We start from the raw sequence: 16,932 nt of genomic DNA, 5'->3' as shown, positions 1-16,932 counted from the left end.
ACTAGCATCGACTGCCTCCTCGATAGCCTTCTCACATTGAGGTGAAGCATCTTCAGCTCTTTCTGGCTTAGGGACTTTGTCAAATCGAGGCAGAGCAGTTTCAGCTCTCGTTGGCCCAGTAGTTCCTTAAATTTCGGTGCCAGCTCTCACACAGGCCACCAGCTCGGAGTCATCTTCTTCCTATTCTTCTTCGGCCCCATCCCTTAGTCGTTGGACTGACTCCAAAGTTAGAGGAATGACGTTCCCCTTGGGCTTACGGGCTGTTTTCTTTTGGGGTTTCTGCCCCTCAGAGTTCGTGGAAGTTGAAGCTCTTTTCCTCTTCTTCTCCTTCATCGGCTTCGAAATAGATGGTGGGGGAAGGATTTCTTCGTCACCAGACGGGGGCCCCATTGCTACATCCTTCCCGGGGCATATAAAAAAAAGATGAGTAAACTCGATACGAGACCCAAATGATAACCATTCTAAGAAAGAAATTTACCATGGTTATGGGCCTCCCGTTGACCCTTTGATAACTTCATCCAAGCACGCTCGGATCAAAACTTTTGCGACACTTCTGGCACATGGGCCACAGCTGCAACATAAAAAACATAGATGAGGAAAGAAGATGATAAGTAAAACGTCTAAGTTAGATATTCAAGGCAAAGCAATACTTACGATTCATGTTCCATTTTTCAGGGAACCGCATGTCTTTGGCAGGGATTAGGTCTGAAGTCTTTATTCGAATAAATAGGCCCATCCAACCTTGGTCTTGGGTCTTATCTATGTTCGAGAATGGGGGTTTGATGGCTCGGTGGTAAAGCTTGATCAATCCTCCTCGATAAAGCGAGAGATTGTAGAGACGCATAAGGTGATCGAGGGTAAAAGGATGCCCCTCGATCTTGTTTACAAAAAATCAGAGAAGGATCACGATCCTCCAGAATGATGGATGGATATGGCCAAGGGTCACATCGTACCTCTTGCAGAAGGCAATAATGATGGGGTCTAAAGGACCCAATGTGAAAGGATAAGTGTAAACACTTTGAAACCCTTCCACATGTGTAGTAATTGATTCCTCAGGCGAGGGCACCACCACGTTCTTGCCAACACAGTTACAACCCTCTTTAACTTGGTCGAGGAGATCGTCGGTAATTGTGCATATATACCTCGACATCGGTTCGCATCGACCCGGTACCGAAGGCGTATTCTCTACCTTAAAATCAGCAGCAGTGGGGTACTTTTTTGGAACGAAGTCCTCTAGGGGAGGTTCCTCCATGGCTCCATCACTGGCGGGCCTTGATGAAGAAGTGGTTTCCTTTTTTGGAACGGTATTTGAAGTCTTAGCCATTTTTACTTTACGAATGAAGAAGAATGGAAACTAGGAAGAAACACTTGGTATTTTATGATGAAACGGGCGAAGAAACACCAGAGATCTGAAGATACCGAGCTTTGAGGAAGGCAAAGGATTTTGAGGGTGAAAGAAAAAGAAGATTTGAAAATAAAGTTTGGGCAAAAGAAGAAAGATACATTTATAGGTTTAAAATCATAGTTCAAAATCCGGTAGTGCCGATCGTCGACTGGCACACATTAAATGCCTGGAAAACCATACCGACGAGATGTTTCGGTCACCTCTGTTGCTTATGTTATGATGCTTACATCACGATGTATCAAGGTGAAGATCGAGAGCTCAAATCGTTTCTTGTCATTATTCTCCAAGAAACGAGGGAACTATCTGTATATGGTCAAAATCAGGCTTGCCCTTTTTGTGCGACTGATCGAGGCTGGAGCATGATTAGTCGAGGATCAACTTCGATTTATATCAAACTATGGTGCAAAGTTAGGTTGTCAAGCTCGAGACCCTGAGACCGATTAAGATCGAGACCAACCAAGTTTGATGATCGGGACCGAGTAAGATGGAGATCTAGGGTAGCTTACTGGGTCGAGTAACGGAAAGACGAAATATCCGCAATCGGGCGAGGATCACGGTGCAGATCCAGGCATGTATCAAGAAGAGGCCGATTAATCAGCCAATCATGGGATTTCTACTATATTTAGAATTGTACCAAGAGTAGGACTCCCTTACGATATAAAGGGGTCTGATCATTTGTAAAAGATCCATCATATTCACGGTACATAAAGCAATATATTCTCTTTCTCTTAAGCTCTCAATATTTCTATTACTTTGTTCATACTTTTGGCGAAATATTCACTTGATTCGAGGGCAACCTAGATCAAAGATCAAAGCTATACATTTCATTTGGTTTGGTTTATTTATATTAGCAGTTAATTTCAATATCAATTTATCTTTTCTCTCAGTTTGTACTAAGTAAATCATGTGTCCTTAAAATCACAGTATAAATTCAATTGTTATCCGTTTGTAGGGTAAACAATATTACAAATAGAAGTCTACTATTTGCCAATCAGATCTTCCATGGCCATCAGCTCATTATTTTTGAACAATTAAGCAAGAAGGATAAAGGAATAGGTTAATACTTGTTAACATGGCATCACATCAAATGCACTAATTTACATAAGTACATCAAAAAACGAACGAGTATTCGATAAATGAGTGCAATAAAAGACGACTAACTTTTCACTTTATGTGACTTGTTTATCAGTATAACAGACTGTTGGAAATATATTTGACAAAGATATTTGATGTAACCAATTCGGAAAAAGAAAACTCCTCCCAAATTATCATGTAAACTTGGGGATATATATATATATATATATATATATATATATATATATATATACTTCCTTTCTTTTGGCTCTTCGTGAGGTGACAGTAGAGCTGTGCACGGATCAGATCGTATCGAATTTAGCGTATTTCGGATTCAGATTTTGGATTCTAGAAAATGCAATCAGAATCCGATCCGAATTATATCAGATCGAATTTTAAAGTTTGGATCGGATCGGATTTCGAATCGTATTATACCTCAAAGTTGCAAACTAATATGTATATTTTCTTTATAAAAGAGGCATTACATAAAGAAAAATTCATATTTATGCAATTATGAGAGTATTATGGTGTCAATATAGCTAAATCTAGCAAAAAGGTAATAACTTGGAGGAAGAAGTAAAGGAAGTACAGATTATCCGAAATTAAAGTGTAGTATTTATACATTGCCTAATAATTTCGGATTTCGAATCGGATCGGATTAAAATATAGCAATTTGAATCCGATCCGAAATTCTAAATTTTAATAAATACAATCCAAAATCTGATCCAATCCGAAATCCGAAATTGAATGGATCGATTTGGATTTCGAATATCCGATCCGAATAAACAGCCTTAGGCGATAGATTGCAGCTTCATACATACATAGTAGCAATTGTGCTACAACATTTATTATTATGGCTCAATCCAAATATGTTGAGCCGATTACATGAATTATTATAATATTAGTAGCATTTTTTATGAACAAACACTGCATTAATTTGACCATGGGTTATTAAGTGTAACATTTTGTGTGGACACAAAAGTTGACAAATCAAAGAATTGGAGTTGCACATTACGTTTGCAATTGATCTAGTTGTTCATCTTTTATGTGTAGAGTTTCAAACCTTTAATAATACGGGGCCGACTTCACAAGTAAGGTTAAGTTTTATGTAAATAGTACTTTTCCTATATCCTATTTATGGGATTACATCGGGTTTGTTGTTGATATTCTAGGAGGGTCGATTTCTTTACATCTCTATATTCGCTCTTTGCATATCCATCCATATTAAGATAAAAAAAACAAAAAAGAACAAAACTAGGTAAAAAGGAAATAAACTGGAGTAAAAGAAAAAAACATAAGTATTAGGGAAGTTTTTCTTTTCTTTTTATTTACTTATTTATTTTCTTGACTTTTTGAAGCAAATACATCTCTAAAATATTAGTAATTGGTGTTTGGCATTGGGTGGATTAGAAAGTAAACACTGTGATTTTGTCTTTTTCTCAATTGCGGTTTCTTATAAAGTCAACAATTACATTATATCAACTCTGTCTTTTTAATATTTAATGCTATGATATTGAAGAGGCGTTTTTGACTGGTGTGGATGTTAAAATTAATGTAACCCCATTTTCAGGAGAACAGAAAATACTAGGTGTGTCGCGATCGAAATATGACTTCCAAATATGGATTCATGGTTGATAATGAAGATAAATTTTTGAGTTTATGCGTTAAAATTGCTTAAACGATATTTTCAATATCTCTACTTAGTATTATGCTATATCTATTACTATTACAAAGATCATGCAAAATTCTTTATACTTTTAAGATATAGTAACTTAACTCAAGTTCTCAAGTTGGTTCACAGAGAAAAATAAGAGTAAGCACTACTTCCTCCTCCGGTCCAACTTAATTGATTTTTTAAACTATTTTCAAATGTATCAAGAAATTTACTTTTTAACGTTAATTAACAATAAAATTGATTATTGAATCTTTACTATCTCTTTAATTTATTCATTAGAAATATAACAGATACTTCGAGACTGTTTTCTTCAAGGGCAACTTTGAAAAAAAAAGGTTAATTCCTTTTTAATATCTAAAAAAATCAAATATTATGGACCACAAAAAGAAGTTAATTCCATGAACAAAATGGTTATTACATGATGCAAGTAAATGAAACGCTTATTTTTATGCACATATATTTTGATGAATTATCTACGCTAATTTTTTTTGTTTTTTATGAATTAGTTGGAAGCTGTTTCTTGTTCAACAACAACTTTAGTTCTTAAACATGCTCTGCTAGGAAAATATTCGTGGAGTGTAATGTTTTATTTTTAATGGAAAAATGGGAATATTTGTTGATTGGTGGAAATAAAGAAAGATTTAAAAGTATGGTCTGACTTGTGGATCTTATTAATGTGCAGGATTATTTAACAAGGTAGATGTTATTTCCAAATTAATTAAACCTATTTATACTCTTTCTTCCTCACAATTACTATTAAATCGGGGATGATCTAATAAACGACTAAACATTTAAATTTAAAATTGAGAGTGTAGGTAAAGATTAGAATATGTATTAGTTTATTATACTTAAGTGATCAATTGAGTACGAATATGCATTTTTATTAACTATATTTTAGTGATAATAATGTATATGAAAATGCATGTTAGTGTAAACCATAATTTATTTATTTTCACAATAGTAATCCTAGGCAACCCTTAATTCAAGTGGACCTACAAAAACTGAGCAGGAATTGTTGAATCTGCCTTGCACTTTACAAAGTTCAATGAAAACAATGTCTAGCAATTTTAGGTCAAAGAATTCATGTGAATCCTTTTTATGTAACAGTAAACATAAAAAAAAATTCTATAGCACCCTTAGCATACCTACTATAACAAATATTCATTGTATTCAATGTTAATGTTGTTGGTTGCTATCTTCTTACTTGCTGTATTTGTAAATAATAATTTTGGAGAAAAGAACGTTAGTGTATAAACATAAATATAAATAAAACAATAATTAATTCGAACCCACTGAATTCACAGTGTTTCATTACGGAATTTAATCCTCTCCTAGTACCCAAGATTATGGATTATTTCCTCCCATGATAGAACGAATTATACACTGGTATAGTGGTACTTCAAACCCCAGTGTTTCAGCGAACACAAAGTTCGGCAGCAAATCACACTTACGGTTGCTTTGTTTATAGTTTAAAACAATGCACAACAAAGGAGGAGAATTCAGAAGTCGAATGGAAATTCTGAGAGGAAGGTATGCAATTTATAGCCGATGTTGAGTTCTTACTGAAGAGGATATCAACGACAGCCAAGCTCTCAAATTCGTTTCTGCCTGTGCCTTCTCCTAACAGCTCTTATTCCGTTTTTCTATTTTTGTGTTGTGTGTCCTTGTTCTAACAGCTACTACACATATTTATAGTGCAGTCAGCTATTAAGAGAATGACCAGCCACCACTCATGGTGGAGCAATTACTAGGCTGTTATGGAGGAAGCACTTGACATGGTGGAAGGAGCACTTGCTCATGGAGCACTAGGCTGCCAATGGACAATGGAGCTTGCACTTGGCCGAACTGGTGGGACACTTGGATTCTATCCATGGATTGGAAAACATCCATTACAAACACGGATAATATCACGTTAATATTCACTATTAACAAATAAATTTGGTCCAAGAAATTAATCAATCAATCAATCATTTGACCAAATCCAAATCTGAAGCCGAAACCGAAGTCATAGCCGTAGCCGAGCCGAGCGAGCGACGACCACGACGGCGCGAGGCTTGCCTTCTTCTTAACTCTTTAAGAGCTACAAGAAGAGCAATTGTATATATACCCACCAAAATTCTTTTCCTCTTCCAATATGGGACAATGTTTCAAAGAGGGAAACTAAAAAATTTACTCAAAAATTTCATTTTCCCTCCATTTCCCACTCACCCTCTTTTTAAGACTTTTCCATCTTAAAATCCTCAACAATCCCCCACATGAATGAGGAATGGCTATATCACAGAAGTATGCATGAAAAACTTGTGTGATTTGCAAGCGAGGATTAATTGCATCTGGATAAGTAGGTTTCCCTTTGAACTTTCCGTAGTGAACTTATGTCGGATATACTCGGTCAATCGGTAGATTTTATATCTTTGAACCGTCGAACTTTAGTGTATACCTAGATAACCATAAGTCACACAATCAACCCTTAACCGTCTTTGGTTCTCATTGTTGTGTTCGTTTCAGCCATGAACACCGCCTGATTTCATAAGTGCGTAGAGAATTGGCCTTGCAAAATTCTCCTTGAAACGGATAACACTTCACACTTACATAGGTGATTCCTAAACGTGTCATCCCGTAGATATACTATTTGATATACACCGTATCAAATTTAGAAATTATTAAAAAGCCTTAATGCTTTATCCTTGGTACTGAACATTGTCTCATCACGAGAATGGACTAAAATTTTTGTTGACAATGTTGAACCATCATTAATGACTTTGTTTGATCTCCTTCAACCTAGATCTTGGGATCTCCGGTCTTCTAAGTAGAGTTACCTCCACAATGACTTGCTCTCGGCCATAGTCCCATTCCCCTCGATGATTTCTCAACTACATCTCTAGTTAGGCCTTTTGAAAGTGGATCCGATACATTATCACTTGACTTTACATAGTTAATCATGATAATTCCTCTAGAGAGTAGTTGCCTAATGGTTTTATGTCTTCGTCGTATATGACGAGATTTACCGTTATACATAACGCTCTCAGACCTTCCAATTTCTGCTTGGCTATCGCAATGTATGCATATTGGTGCCAACGGTTTAGGCCAAAATGGAATATCTTCCAAGAAATTCCGGAGCCATTCAACATCTTCACCGGCTTTATCTAAGGCTATGAACTCAGCCTACATTGTAGAGCGGTCAATACAAGTTTATTTGGACGACTTCCAAGATACTGCTCCTCCACCAATAGTGAATACATATTCACTTGTGGACTTCGAATCAGTTGAACCGGTGATCCAATTTGCATCACAATATCCTTCAATCATGTAGGATATTTACTGTAGTGCAAATCAAAATTTTGTGTATGTTCTAAATATCCCAAAACTCGTTTCATTGCCATTCAATGAGATTGATCTGGATTGCTCGTGTATCGACTCAGTTTACTTGTAGCACAAGCTATATCTGGTCATGTACAATTCATGATGTACATTAAGCATCCCAACACACGGGCATAATCCAATTTTGATATGCTTTGGCCTTTATTCTTTGCTAATGCAAGATTCACGTCAATTGGAGTCTTTGCAGCTTTAAACCCTAAGTGCTTGAATTTTTCAAGTATTGTCTTAATATAATGAGATTGTGACAGTGCCAGACCTTGAGGAGTCTTTTGGATCTTAATCCCCAGAATTAAATCTGCAACTCCCAAGTCCTTCATATCAAACTTGCTAGTTAGCATACGCTTAGTCTCATTTATGTTGGCAATGTCATTACTCATTATCAGCATATCATCCACATATAGGCAAACAATGACTATGTGATTTAGAACATTTTTAATGTACACACATTTATCACATTCATTTATCTTAAAATTATTTGACAACATTGTTTAGTCAAATTTCACATGCCATTGTTTGGGTGCTTGTTTTAGTCCGTAGAGGGACTTAACAAGTCTACATACCTTCTTTTCTTTACCTAAAACCACAAACCCTTTAGGTTGTTCCATGTAGATTTCTTCCTCCAATTCTCCATTTAAGAAGGTTGTCTTTACGTCCATTTGATAAATTTCAAGACCATAAACTACAGCTATAGCTACTAGCATTCGTATGGACGTAATTCTCGTCACTGGAGAATATGTATCAAAGTAGTCAAGACCTTCTCGTTGTCTATATCCTTTGACAACAAGTCTTGCTTTAAATTTATCAATAGTGCCATCATCTTTCATTTTTCTTTTAAAAATCCATTTACAACCCAAAGGTTTATTCCAGGAGGAAGATCAACCAATTCTCATGTATGGTTGTTCAATATGGATTCTATTTCACTATTGACTGCCTTTTCCAAAACAATGATTCCGAAGAAGACATAGCTTCTTTAAATATTCGAGGCTCATTTTCCAATAAGAAAGCCACAAAATTTGGTCCAAACGAAGTAGATGTTCTTTGACGTTTACTACGTCTTGGATCCCCCTGATTAAATGTAGTTTCTTTTGTTTCTTCCCGAGGTCATTTAGATCCTTCACCAATCAACTCGTATTCCTTTTTATACGGATATATAATTTCAAAGAACTCAACATTATCTGATTCTATAACCGTATTATTATGAATGTCGGGATTTTCTGATTTATGAACCAAAAATCGATATGTTTTACTATTGGTCGCATATCCTATGAAAACACAATCAACTGTTTTCGGTCCTATTTTTACCCTTTTGGGTTTAGGAACTTGTACTTTTTCCAAACACCCCCACACTTTCAAATAATTCAAGTTGGGCTTTCTTCCTTTCCATTTTTCATATGGAAAGGATTGTGTTTTGCTATGGGGTACTCGATTTAGTATCCGGTTAGCCGTAAGAACGGCTTCCCCCCACAAGTTCGGTGACAAACTAGAACTTATCAGCAATGCGTTCATCATCTCCTTTAATGAACGATTCTTTCTTTCCGCAATCCCATTGGATTGGGGCATGTAAGAGGTTGTTGTTTGATGAATAATTTCATATTCTAGACATATTTCTTCAAAAGGAGATTCATATTCACCACCCCTATCACTTCTTATCATTTTGACTTTCTTGTTAAGTTGTGTTTCAACTTTATTTTTATATTGCCTGAATGTGTCTATTGCTTCATCTTTACTATTAAGTAAGTAAACATAGCAATATCGAGTATTGCCGTCAATAAAAGTTATGAAATACTTCTTTCCACCGCGAGATGGTATTGACTTCATGTCACAAATATCTGTGTGAATTAAGTCTAAAAGATTTGAATTCCTTTCAACCGACTTATAAGGATGTTTAACATACTTAGATTTCACACATATTTGACATTTTGATTTTTCCCATTCAAACTTAGGCAATACTTCCAAGTTAATCATTTTCCACAAGGTTTTATAATTGACATGATCCAAACGTACATGGCATAAATCATTTGACTCAAGTAAGTAAGAAGAAGCTAAAGTTTTATTATTAGTTTCGGCAACTATTACATTCAGCTTGAAAAGGCCCTCAGTAAGGTAACTTTTTTCCTACAAACATTTCATTTTTACTTATCACCACCTTGTCAGATACAAAAACGCACATGAAAGCGTGCTTTACAAGAAGTCCAGTAGAGACTAAGTTCTTCCTAATTTCGGGAACATGAAGGACGTTGTTCAAAGTCATGACCTTACCAGAAGTCATCTTGAGAAATATCTTCTCGTATCCTTCAATTTTTGTTGTAGCAGCATTTCCTATAGAAAGCGTATCTTCGGGTCCAGCAAAAGCATATGTAGAAAATGCTTCCCTCACAGCACAAACATGTCGAGTGGATCCAGAATCAATCCATCACTTCATAGTATACAAGTCATCAATATCTTCTTACTTTTCAATCATGTTTGCTTGACCCTTCTTCAAAATCTATGTCGATGCATTGGCAGTCACCATCAGACCAGTTTGGTTTCCATTGTCATTCGTCATTTTTCCTGTAAAAGAATGACAGAAACAAACGTTTAAACTTGGAGTAAAAAAATCACGTAGATTTTAATCTCCAACAAACTGTCACGAAGACTTTAAAACTGGAGTAAAAAATCACGTAGATTTTAATCTCCACCAAAGCCCCACGAAGGCTTTAAAACTGGAGAAAATAATCAAGTAGATTTTAATCTCCAACAAACCGCCACGAAGGCTTTAATCTCCAAAACGAGAGTAGACAAAACCACAAAGGTTTTAGTCTTCAACTCCAACAAAACGCCACGAAGGCTTTAATCTCCAAAAACGGGAGTAGACAAAATCACAAAGGTTTTAGTCTCCAGAGCAGTAAGTATACCACAAATACAGAAATAAAGATATTAAATTCCTTAAGCTTGTTGGTTGCTATCTTCTTACTTATTGTATTTGTAAATAATAATTCTGGAGAAAAAAACGTTAGCGTATAAACGTAAATATAAATGAAAAAATAATTAATTCGAGCCCACTGAATTCACAGTGTTTCCTTAAGGAATTTAATCCTCTCCTAGTACCCAAGGTTATAGACTATTTCCTCTCAGGATAGAACGAATTACACACTGGTGTAGTGGTACTTCAAACCCCAGTGTTTTCAGCGAACACAAAGTTCGGCAGCAAGTCACACTTGCGGTTGCTTTGTATGCATTTATAGCCGATGTTGAATTCTTACTAAAGAGGATATCAACGACATCCAAGCTCTCAAATTCGTTTCTGCCTGTGCCTTCTCCTAACAGCTCTTATTCCGTTTTTCTATTTTTGTGTTGTGTGTCCTTGCTCTAACAGCTACTGCACATATTTATAGTGCAGTCAACTATTAAGAGAATGACCATCCACCACTCATGGTGGAGCAATTACTAGGTTGTTATGGAGGAAGCACTTGACATGGTGGAAGGAGCACTTACTCATGGAGCACTAGGCTGCCAATGGTCAATGAAGCATGCACTTGGCCGAACTGGTGGGACACTTGGATTCTATCCACGGATTGGAAAACATTCGTTACAAACACGGATAATATTACGTTAATATTCACTATTAATAAATAAATTTGGTCCAAAAAATTAATCAATCGATCATTTGACCAAATCTAAAGCCGAAGCCGAAGCCGAAGCCGAAGCCGAGCGAGCGACGACGACGACGGCGCGAAGCTTGCCTTCTTCTTAACTCTTTAAGAGCTACAAGAAGAGCAATTGTATATATACCCACCAAAATCATTTTCCTCTTCCAATATGGAACAATATTTCAAGAGAGGGAAACTTAAAATTTTACTCAAAAATTTCATTTTCCCTCCATTTTCCATTCACCCTCTTTTTAAGACTTTTCCATCTTAAAATCCTCAACAAATGTTATCCTTCTCCTTCTCAAATGACACACCCAAAATTGACACATTTGATGAAATGTCATTACATGGTCTAGCATACTCGATCAGAGGCGTAGACGGAATCCATAGCTTCCGCTCATGCCCTGTATTTTAGTCTAATAAAGTATTAAATATATACAAATAATAAACCCATTAAATTAGAGAAAATGTAGTAGAATTGCGAATCTGAACTCACATTAAAATTTAAATCCCGAATCTGTCTTTATACTTGATGTGTGTTTTAGAACGTCGTTGTAGAGGTAATAAATTGATATTTTAGAATATGGTTATAGTAAATTAGCCCTAACCCAGATTTTAGCTTCAACAGTTAAGTTGCAAAGAACATGATGCAATAAAATAAAATTTCTATCATAAACTAAGCACCAAATATGAAAATAAATGTCTTTAATTTAACGAAAGATATATGTTATAGCAAAATCGTGTGGGTGAGTCTTCCACATAATTGGTGTATGCCCATCTCCTTCCCCGAAACCCCATGTAATAATTTTCTTTTTACAAATGCTAACTCATTATTCATATGTCCGAGGAAGTTCCAATTTTAATCCCATTATGATTTGGTCAAAGTGAAGAATAATAATGTGAAAGAGAGAAAGAGCAAACAAAGCTACTAGTCCGTGAATTTTTCCTTGCATATCAAATAGAATATGAATAAATGCATGAATGCAACTTCACCGGAGACACCATTTAATTTGAGGCCTGAAAAGTAATACTTCAGGGTTTTATGTGATGCATATTGGAGTAAATATTATTGGAGCGAATTCCAGATAGTTTTCCCAATGTTTTGCCATCTGTCCCATCCTTTCTTTAAAGAGGTTCACTAACGTAACCACCTAGTGAGATTCTTTAATCTTTTTATTGTTATTATTTTCACCCAGTGTTTAGTATATATCCATATTGGGATCCGATTAATCCGAATTTGTATCGCATAAGGCCAATTAAAAGGGGAAGCGTCTTCTACTATAATTTTGTTACATGGCTCGAACAAGAAATTTCTGCTTAAGAATGAAGGGATTCTATCTATTTCTGCTGAAGAGGATATCAACGACATCCAAGCTCTCAAATTCGTTTCTGCCTGTGCCTTCTCCTAACAGCTCTTATTCCGTTTTTCTGTTTTTGTGTTGTGTGTCCTTGCTCTAACAACTACTGCACATATTTATAGTGCAGTCAACTATTAAGAGAATGACCAGCCACCACTCATGGTGGAGCAATTACTAGGCTGTTATGGAGGAAGCACTTGACATGGTGGAAGGAGCACTTACTCATGGAGCACTAGGCTGCCAATGGTCAATGAAGCATGCACTTGGCCGAACTAGTGGGACACTTGGATTCTATCCACGGATTGGAAAATATTCGTTACAAGCACGGATAATATTACGTTAATATTCACTATTAATAAATAAATTTGGTCCAAAAAATTAATCAATCGATCATTTGACCAAATCTGAAGCCGAAGCCGAGCGAGCGACGACGACGACGGCGCGAGGCTTGCCTTCTTCTTAACTCTTTAAGAGCTACAAGAAGAGCAATTGTATATATACCCACCAAAATCATTTTCCTCTTCCAATATGGGACAATATTTCAAGAGAGGGATTCCCTTATCCACTTAGTCGTCAGTGGCGGACGCACGTGGTAGCAAGCGAGTTCAAATGAACCCGTTTCACCAAAAAATAATATTGTGTATAGGTACAAATTACGATTAAAGCATCATAAATTTTGTATAAATATTTTATTCTTGACAACTACTATTTTAGACTAAAGTTATATATTTCTAAGATTGAACCTGTTCGCACAGAATTCTGGATCCGCCACTGTTGGTCGCTAGAGACTATTAAAATCTTGCCTGCCATAGCAACCTTCCAATCTCGTGTATCATTTTTCTTAAAATCATTGTGGAAAAACTAAAATTTTGTTGTGAACATAATAATTAGTCAGTGGATGATACAGGTTTTCTATTCTTGATAAATTATGAAGACCAAAAAATCCACTTCACGATATTGATGACGTTTAACTGGAATTAAGGATATTCGCTCTGAAAATATTGCAATTTTCTTGATATTTAAAGCATAAAAAATGCTAATTATATGAAATATTCAAGTATAAAAAATGAATATAAATACATGAAATAGACACATCAGGTACAGTGTGCATTTATTTGCCATGTGCAGCTGAAAGTGCATTTGCTACTGAGGAAGCCTGAGCTATATATTATACATAACTGGACCTTAAATTTGGCTTTTTTGGTCACTTGGACACAAACATAGAGTTGTTCCTATCAGGCCCTTCAACTAAACTATATTTGTGCCAATTAGACATTTTGTAGATCATCCGAGAAAAACTTTTATAAAAATTAAACGCGTATATTACAGTTGTCTCTATCACCTTAAACTATTTCACCTTATAGAATTAAGCCCCAAAACAAATTGAAACTCATTTTCAGAAAATGAAAAACTTGACTGTCGGCTCTGGCGACATAGTGCCCTAAAAAGCTCACTGAAAATTTCCTGCGTTTAACTTCATCTCACTTCTTCTTGTTTCGATTTCACTAAAATATCACGTTATTCTCTCTATTCCTCGTCTAAGTTGGTGTAGCTTACAAGTGCCGTGTAAAGAGAACAAGCATGCCAAATGAGAATAGTCAAATCCATGTACACTAAACTTTCTTTTAAAAGAAACTAAAAGGAAAAATGATGGGTTCATAGAAGAATAGAAATAGAATGTAGCGTAAAAGTTAGCTTTAATTGGAATAATATATTAGAATATAATAATAATCAATAACCTTTTTCTCATGTTCACTCGCACGCATTCAATCATGTCATTACAAAGTGTCTAATTGGCACAAATATAGTTTAATTGAAAAACCTAAAAGGAACAACTCTATATTTAGGTGTCCAAGTAACAAAGAAAGGCCAAATTTAAAGATGCAAATATATATTCATATTGAATTAACAAGATATGTATTTCTTATCTATCTATTTATCATTTATGATTAAATGATACCCCCTCCGATCATTTTTACTTGTTCATTATTCTAAAAATAGATTTTCACTTTTACTTGTCACTTTTAACACAGTAAGAGAAGACAATTTATTTTTTCTTATACTCACAATATTAATTACTTATTTCAAATCATTTTTTCAAATCCATAAAAATATCAATTAATATGGATATCATGGTAAATATTCACTTCATTTATTATTTCTTAAAGGATGTGCAACGTTCACACTGGACAAGTAAAAGTGAATGGAGGGTGTATGTATTTTAAAATTATTATTTATTACACCTGACTACATCGAGAAAGTATTGTCAGACTTTCATCGTCGGAAATAATCGCATAATAAATATATCCTTGTAAAATTATGATTTAGGTGGCATTTTGATCGTAAAGCAGTTTTCTGTATGTTCTTTATTTTGTTTCCTTGTTTGGATAATAACCTATTTGCTAAGATATAAATTTGGAAATAAACCAGTAGCTTACTTAAAAATAGTTTTTGTTTCCTAAAACACACCAGATGCATATACTGATTTGCCAAAAAACATTAGTTGTAATTTTTAAATGTTAATTATTTTAAGCTCATTTTTTCAAGATATTAATTGGTATAAGCTTTTGAATCTCAACTTTGGAGATTATATGTCCTGCTATACTTAACCACTTTTAGTATTCACTATTCGATTCACGACAAATTTCACCAAAACATTTATATATAATCGTACAATGTTTCTACTTTTTGTTGTTTTTAATATCTTTGTTAATTTCTTCTGTTTGCCTCGAGCTGAGGGGCCGTCATCCCTTGTACTTGTCCTTGTATATATAAAATTGCTCCCAATAATGTTTTGTCAAATAAAACTGCTTAATTATGTTCAGATGATTTTAAACGTTTATTAACCACTTGTCTCAAATGCACAACAACAACAACATCCCAGTATAATTTCACTAGTGGGATTTGGGGAGTGTAATATGTACGCACACCTTAACCCTACCTCGAAGGACAGAGAGGTTGTTTCCAGGAGACCCTCGGCTCAAGAAAGCGACAAGAGACGTTATATTAGTATTATCAATAGACTCATAATAAAATAACATAAAATAACATAACATAACATAAAATAAAATAAAATAACAGCAATATAAGAAATATAGGAAGTACGAAAAAGATGGAAGATATAATAATATCCAGCAGATAAAGCCCTGCATCAGTAGCTGACCAGTAGCATCCTAAGACTAACTCCTAACTGGCTAGTCGCACTTTAGTGCGCTGTAGAAATACTCACAACTTCCCCCTAGCTTACAACCTTAATGTTCGACCTCCACAATTCTCTGTCAAGGGCCATGTCCTCAGTAATCCTAAGTCGCGTCATGTCCTGCCTGATCACCTCTCCCCAATACTTCTTAGGTCTCCCTCTACCTCTCTTCATGCCCACCACAGCCAGTCGTTCACACCTCCTCACTGGTGCCTCAGCGCTCCTCCTCTGAATGTGCCCGAACCATCTGAGTCTTGCTTCCCGCATCTTGTCCTCCATGGGGGCCACGCCCACCTTCTCTCGAATATCTTCATTCCTAATCTTATCTATCCTTGTATGCCCGCACATCCACCTCAACATCCTCATCTCTGCTACTTTCATCTTCTGGATGTGTGAATTCTTAATCGGCCAACACTCGGTCTCATACAACATGGCAGGTCTAACCACTGCTCTGTAAAACTTACCTTTTAGTAACGTTGGCACTTTCTTGTCACATAGGACTCCCGACGCTAACCTCCACTTCATCCACCTCACCCCTATACGGTATGTGACATCCTCGTCGATCTCCCGTTTCCCCTGAATAACTGACCCAAGGTACTCGAAACTACTCCTCTTAGGAATGACTTCAGAGTCAAGTCTCACTTCCACTCCCGCTTCTGTCGGCTCGGCCCCAAATTTGCACTCGAGGTATTCCGTCTTCGTCCTGCTCAACCTGAAGCCTTTAGACTCAAGAGCCTGTCTCCAAACCTCTAGCCTCTCGTTGACGCCGCCTCGTATCTCATCGATTAGAATTATGTTATCAGCAAATAGCATGCACCATGTCACGTCTCCTTGAATATGATGAGTTAGTGCATCCATCACCAGGGCAAATAGGAAAGGGCTGAACGCAGACCCTTGGTGTAACCCCGTAACAACCGGAAAATGCTCGGAGTCGCCTCCTATTGTCCTAACCCGAGTCTTAGCTCTATCATACATGTCTTTAATCACCCTAATGTAGGCCGCCGGGACCCCTTTAACCTCTAAGCAGCTCCATAAGACCTCCCTAGGCACTCTGTCTTACGCTTTTTCTAGATCAATAAACACTTGCCTCAAACGCAAAAGACAAGAATAAACCATCTTTCTGATTATAAAATAATTAATCCAATAACAAAGTCTAAGGAGCTCATTAGACTGTCAGCAACTGGATTATAGTAGCTGAGTTAGTAACTAGTCCC

At 36.1% G+C, this 16,932-nt stretch overlaps 1 protein-coding gene across 1 annotated transcript; it reads right to left on the bottom strand.

Moving 5' to 3' along the window:
* Nucleotides 1-10,017: 10,017 nt before the first annotated feature.
* Nucleotides 10,018-16,576, bottom strand: LOC138872549 (uncharacterized). The gene is made up of 2 exons (XM_070150763.1): nt 16,183-16,576; nt 10,018-10,082 (listed from the first exon to the last, which is right to left on the bottom strand). The coding sequence occupies exons 1-2, from the start codon at nt 16,574-16,576 to the stop codon at nt 10,018-10,020; spliced, it is 459 nt and encodes a 152-aa protein (XP_070006864.1).
* Between the last annotated feature and the right edge of the window lie 356 nt (nt 16,577-16,932).

The sequence above is a fragment of the Nicotiana sylvestris genome, chromosome 1 (assembly GCF_000393655.2).
Source record: "Nicotiana sylvestris chromosome 1, ASM39365v2, whole genome shotgun sequence".
Lineage (NCBI taxonomy): Eukaryota > Viridiplantae > Streptophyta > Magnoliopsida > Solanales > Solanaceae > Nicotiana > Nicotiana sylvestris.
This window is presented reverse-complemented; position numbering and strand designations above follow the sequence as displayed.

Coding starts and splice junctions, on each gene's coding strand:
- LOC138872549 (XM_070150763.1), bottom strand. CDS start 16,576: ATGGATGCACTAACTCATCATATTCAAGGAGACGTGACATGGTGCATG. Junction 10,083..16,182: donor AGTGCCAACGTTACTAAAAG/GTAAGTTTTACA, acceptor ATTCTTTTACAG/GAAAAATGACGAATGACAAT.